The sequence below is a fragment of the Netta rufina genome (assembly GCF_964035555.1).
Source record: "Netta rufina genome assembly, chromosome: 15".
NCBI classification, from domain to species: Eukaryota; Metazoa; Chordata; class Aves; order Anseriformes; family Anatidae; genus Netta; species Netta rufina.
In genome coordinates this window covers 6,070,487-6,075,914 of record NC_140138.1, presented here as the reverse complement: position 1 = coordinate 6,075,914, position 5,428 = coordinate 6,070,487, and the positions used below count along the sequence as shown (strand labels likewise).

The window sequence follows — 5,428 nt, the reverse complement described above, 5'->3', positions numbered from 1 at the left end:
CGCCGCCGCCGCCACCGGGAGCCCGGAGCGAGCGATGCGGGCGCTGTGGGCGCTCTGCCTCGCCGGGCTGGCCGCGGCCCTCGGCAGCTTCTCGGCGGATCAGTGCAGCTGGAGGGGCAGGTAGGGGCCGGGGGGGGGCCTCAGCCCGCTTTGGAGGGGATGGGGGAGCTCCGAGCATCCCCGCGGTGGGGCCCCGGGGATGCCGCCTGCCTCAGTTTCCCCGCTCGGGAGAGGCCCCCAAAGATGCTCACGGCCCTGGGGGGGTCGCAGGGCTCCGAGATGCTTCTCCAGAGCCCCCCCTCCGTCCTCCTTCATCTTCCTCCCCGTGCAGGTGCGCGCTGCCGGCCCCGACCCCCCCCTTCCCTCTCCTTGGCCCCGCCGTTTCTCGGGAGGCTGCTGGGGCCCCCAGACCCTTCCCGGGGCCCTTTCCCACCGGGGGAAGGCGCCGAGCTCGGGAACAAAGAGCGGGGGCCCGGCAGGAGGGGCTGCGGCGGGGCCACGGGGCCGCGCAGCCGCCAGCGGCGCGGCCCGGACAAAGCGGCCGCCTCCGCTCCCCCCCCACCCCCCCACAACCGGCCCCGCTCCCTCCCCGGTGGGTGCCAGCCCCGCGGCCAGAAATGCCCAAATGTCACCACGGGGCGCTGGGGACTCCGGAATCCCAGTCCCGCAAGCGCAAGGGGTCAGGGTGACCCCCCCCAGCACCCAAAGGTCCCCCCCGAAAGGGCAAGGGAAGGGGCTTGGAGGGGGGGCAAGATGGCAAAGCCCCTCCGTGACGATGCTGTGGCTGCAGCAAACACCAGCCCCATCCCAAAATCATGAGACCGCACCCCAAGTTGAGGTTCCCAGCGGGCTGGTGCATCTCCTCGGGGTCTCCGTGCCCCTCACACACCCCCTCTGTGCCCTCCCTGGGGGTCGGGGGGTCTCTATCCGGGAGGGGGGGGCACCCCGCTGACGGGTGCTGCGGTGCCTTGCAGCGGCTTGTCGCAGGAGGCGGGCAGCGTGGAGCAGCTGACCCTGCGCTGCGCCGAGGGCTCCCTGGAATGGCTGTACCCCACGGGGGCCCTGCGCCTCCGCCTGGCCCCCCGCCTGCCCCCCGCCACCGGCACCGGCAAGGGCAGGAGCCCCCGGCACGTCACCGCCTGCATCAAACCCGCCGGCACCTTCCGGGGGGCTCAGCTCTACCTGGAGCGGGACGGGGAGCTGGAGCTGCTGCTGCCCGAAACGGAGGCTGCCCCCCGGCCCCGCGTGCGCTGCTTCAGCTGGCTGCCCCGCGAGAAGGTGGCCCTGTTCCTGCAGGCCACCCCGCACCGCGACATCAGCCGCCGCATCGCCGCCTTCCGCTACGAGCTGCGGGGGGACTGGCTCGCCCGCCTGGCGCTGCCCGCCGCCAGCCTGCCCGCCGAAGGTGAGCCAGCTCGCCTCCCTTGGACCCTGGTTCAAGTGGGAAACCTCCCCAAAAGGGGGTTTCTCTCGCCACGCAGGCAGGCGGAGGGTGATGGGGGGGGGGCTTAGCCCTGGGGAGCTGTCTCCTGGCCCCCACGGGGCAGTTGTGTCCCCCCCCCGGGGCGCGGAGGTGACGGCTGTGCTTGGCCATTGCAGGGGCGTGCCGGCCGTGCAACGACACCGAGCTCCTGATGGCCATTTGCACTAGTGACTTTGGTGAGTGGCTCCTTGGGCTCAAGGGGAGGGAAAGGAACTAAAATTGGGATGCTGGGAGCGGGGGGGGGTTGCTGGGACAGCGTGCGCCTGGCTGATCTGAGAGCCCTGCCCCAGCCCCAGGATGGTGATGGTGCCCAGAGGTGCCCACCCATCGTGGCCCCCATTTGGCACCCACATGGGGCAAAGCCCGGGGAGTGTTCCCCACTGCGCTGCTGCTCCTTCAGCCTGCAATGAGCTCGTTTGCTCCCCGAGGCTGCTGTGGGATGGGGACGGGGATGGTGCTGGGGACGGGACCACGCTCATGCCTCTCCCTGCCTTCCCCCGCAGTGGTCCGTGGCAGCATCCGCAGCGTCTCCAACGACGCGGAGCTGCAGGAATCCATCATCGGGGTGAGCGCCATCCGCATCCACCGCCAGAAATTCCCCCTCTTCCAGGCCGGGGGGAGGCCGGGGCGGGCGGCGGGCAGCATCCGCACCCCCCTGCGCTGCGGTGTCCGGCCAGGCCCCGGCACCTTCCTCTTCACGGGGTGGCTGCATTTCGGCGAGGCTTGGCTCAGCTGCGCGCCCCGCTACAAGGACTTCCAGCGCATCTACGAGGGCGCCCGGCGCAGGCGGCAGAACCCCTGCGAGTTCCCCGTGGATTGAGCATTTCGGGGAGGGGGCAGCCCCCGGTTTTGGGGCTGGGAGCATCCCTGCTCGAGAACCCCTGGAAAATGGTTCGTCTCGGCACTGTCCCCCCGCTCGCCCCGGGGGCATCGCCACGTGGAGGGGACCTCTCACTGTCCCCGGGGACGATGGATTTGCCAGCAAGGATGGGCACGTAGGGACACGGGAGCACAGGAGCACGGTGCTTTGGTCTTTGCCTCATCCTCGGGGCAGTCCCGTGAAAATCCTGCAGGAAGGGGAGGGATTTTCCCAGATGCATTCAAGTGGGCCTGGCCCTGGGGGGGCTGGGGGCTCCCTGTGGACGAGGGCACGTGGGGACCCGCGCCCCGGGGGTGCTGTGGTCTTGGGGGTTGTGGGGACGCGGTGGGGCACGGCGGGTGGTGCAGGGGGGGCAGCTGTCCCCTGGGGGGGCTCTACGGGTGGCAGGAGGAGAGCGGTGGCGTGGCTGGGGCACGGCGGTGAGAGCAGAGTGTGGAAGGGGATTGGCAACGTTGAGGGTGGAAGGGGGAGCGGGGTGATGGCGATGGAGAGCTTTGCCCTGGCCCTGCTGGTGATGCAGGGCATGGGCGGGAGGGGGAGAGGAAGAGGAGCGAGGCTGAAGGAGTGAATGCGATGGTGAGGACGGAGCAGAGGCAGCACAGAAGGGACTCTGGCATGGCCACGGCTGAAGCAAAGTGTGGAGCAGAGGAGGGGTCACGGGGATGGAAGCAGGGAGAGGTGGGGCTGTGCCACCGCCAGCGCGGGGGACGTGGGGACGCGGGGATGTGACCTCGTGGCAGCTCGCCACCCCGCCGTGCCAGGGCGCACCAGGAGGGATTTGGGACCGTGGGGGCGCGGGGGGCATTGTATGTGCACTAAAGTGATAACGATACCAAATTTGTGATTTTGTTTTCTATAAACTAAGCTGTATTTGTGCCGCGTGTGGCCTCTTTTCAGCAAGCGGCGGCGGACGGTGACCGAGACACGAGGGGCGAGCGGGTGGGCGAGCGTGGCTGCAGACATCTGCATTACAGCGTCTCTGCAGATCTCTCTTCCCAAATTGCTGCCTCCCTGCTTTTCCCCGGGGTCAGCTGGGTTTCCTCCAGCAGGGCCGGGGGCCGCGGGGCCCCCCCGGTGGTGCCGCTGTCAGCGCCGATCTCGTCAGCGCCCGCTGGCCACAAGGCCTCATTGTGCCGAGCTGCCCCGCGCCCAGCCCGGTGCCGGCCGAAATCTGCTTCTCCTCATCAGGAAACCATTCCCAAAGAACGCTGCCGGCTTCGGAGCTTAATTAAAAGATGCGCGTGGTCTGTTCCTGGGGAGATCCTGCCCCTGCGAGCCTCACCGGGGGATCGCTGCAGAGCGCACGGTGCCCGTGTTCCTCCTTGGTGCTGGCTCCCTGCCTCGCTGCCCAAATGCCGCTGACTATTTTGGGGCTGTGCTGGGAGCAAGGGGGCTGCGAGGGCAGGATACGGCCCTGGGGGAGAGGAGGGTCTGGAGGAAGCTGTCAGCCCGGGGTTTTGGCAGCGTTAGCAAGGAGGCAGAAAAGGGGAAGGAGTGGGAAACCCAGAGGAGGAGGAAAAACGACACTGGAAAAGCAATAAACGAGGCGTGGACAAAGGGACCCGCGCTGCCCACGCAGCCCTCTGTAGGCGCCGGAGCGAAATCCTGGCTTCTCTGACCCCGGCGCATTCCTCGGGGTGAAATTATTGCATTTAATGCGCCGAGCATCCGGTGGGGTGCTGTCCAGCCGCAGAAAATCTTGTTTTTCTTCCAAAATGTTTATTTGGCCAAATCAGATCGTTCTGCCGCGGCGGAAAAGGCTGTTATTCTGCTCTTTGGCCAACGCGGAGTTTTCGGCAGTGTTTTTGGTGCCCTCTGCCCTCGGCCGGGTTCGGCCGCCTGCCCCCGCTTCCCGCGGCGCCTGGGCTGTGGCCAGGGCTCCAACGCTTCCTACGGGAGGTGCTGGGGAAGGAGCTGGTGCTGGGGGGGCACCACGGCTGCTGGGGGGGGTGGGACAATGACAACGGGGCTGCTCAGGGATGCTGCGGCACCAGGCAGCCCCATCCTGGCGTCTCCCCAAAATCCCAGCCCAATTCCCGAGGGGGAGCCCGGCCCCCGCTGCCTCTTGGCACAGGGCGCAGGGCACCATGAGGCGGGCTCCGTCCCGGTTAATGTTTCCTCTGCGGGATGGAAAACAAGGTGGGAGCCACCACGGCGGCGCAGAGGGAGGACAAGGGGACAGCGGCGTGGCGAGGGGGGGCTTTGTGCAAACAAGATAAGGGACGGGGGGGGTCTGGAGGGGTCGGGGGCGATGGCCGTCCCCGTTGTCCCCAGGGATGGTCCAGCTGGGGGCACCTGGGGACAAACCAGAAGCCAGCCCCGGGGCTGGTTCAAGCTGGACCCCCTCCAGCTCGATCCAACCCCCCCGGCAGTCCCATCCGTGACCCCGATGTCCCAGCCCAGGGGACCCTCTGGGTGTGCTGGGTGCTGGGTGGCCGTGCCGGCACGGCGCAGCGCTGCGCCATGGCACCGTCAGGGCGTCCCCGGCGCCCCCGTCCCTGTCCCCGCTCACAATGGGAGCCGCCGTTTCCCGCCACTTCCCCCCCCCACCCCAGCCCTTTTATTCCCTCCCGCAGCCCCCCTTTTCCTTCCCCCTTGCCCGGCCGCCAGATAAAAGCCTGGACGTGTGAATCGCGGGGCACAAAGGCGACGCACAAAGGCGGCCGGCCGCGCGCAGCCCTCCTTGCTGCCCGCCCCGAGCAGGGGGATGGAGACCTCGCACCCAGCTCGGGGCTGTCCCAGTCCCCCTGTCCCCTCCTGTCCCCTCCTGTCCCCTCCTGTCCCCTATGTCCGCACCACCCTGGGGCCCAGGAGCTGCCATGGGGAATGCTTCTGGGAAAAGGGGCGTTCTGTGGGGTCAGGATGATGTCCCTGGGGTTGGGGTCAGGATAATGTCAGGATAACACCTCTGGGGTCAGGGGGTGCCCTGTAGGGTTAGATAATGTTCCTGGGGTTGGGGAAGTCCCGTAGGGTCAGTAAGGATAACACCCCTGGGGGCAGGGGATGCCCCATAGGTTTAGGATGATGTTCCTGGTGTTAGGGATGCCCCATAGGGTCAGGATAAT

The 5,428-nt window shown here is 68.1% G+C and overlaps 1 protein-coding gene across 1 annotated transcript; it reads left to right on the top strand.

The window, feature by feature from the left end:
- On the top strand, positions 1-2,377 carry METRN (meteorin, glial cell differentiation regulator). The gene is made up of 4 exons (XM_084295759.1): positions 1-120; positions 975-1,405; positions 1,600-1,659; positions 1,987-2,377. Exons 1-4 carry the CDS (start codon positions 35-37, stop codon positions 2,301-2,303), a joined length of 894 nt encoding a protein of 297 aa, XP_084151885.1. The 5' UTR covers positions 1-34; the 3' UTR covers positions 2,304-2,377.
- The last annotated feature ends 3,051 nt before the right edge of the window (positions 2,378-5,428 follow it).

What these genes read in the sequence shown, in the direction of transcription:
- METRN (XM_084295759.1), top strand. Translation starts at nt 35, where the DNA reads ATGCGGGCGCTGTGGGCGCTCTGCCTCGCCGGGCTGGCCGCGGCCCTC. An exon ending in CAGTGCAGCTGGAGGGGCAG is followed by an intron (nt 121 to 974) that starts GTAGGGGCCGGG and finishes GGTGCCTTGCAG; the next exon opens with CGGCTTGTCGCAGGAGGCGG. An exon ending in CGCCAGCCTGCCCGCCGAAG is followed by an intron (nt 1,406 to 1,599) that starts GTGAGCCAGCTC and finishes TGGCCATTGCAG; the next exon opens with GGGCGTGCCGGCCGTGCAAC.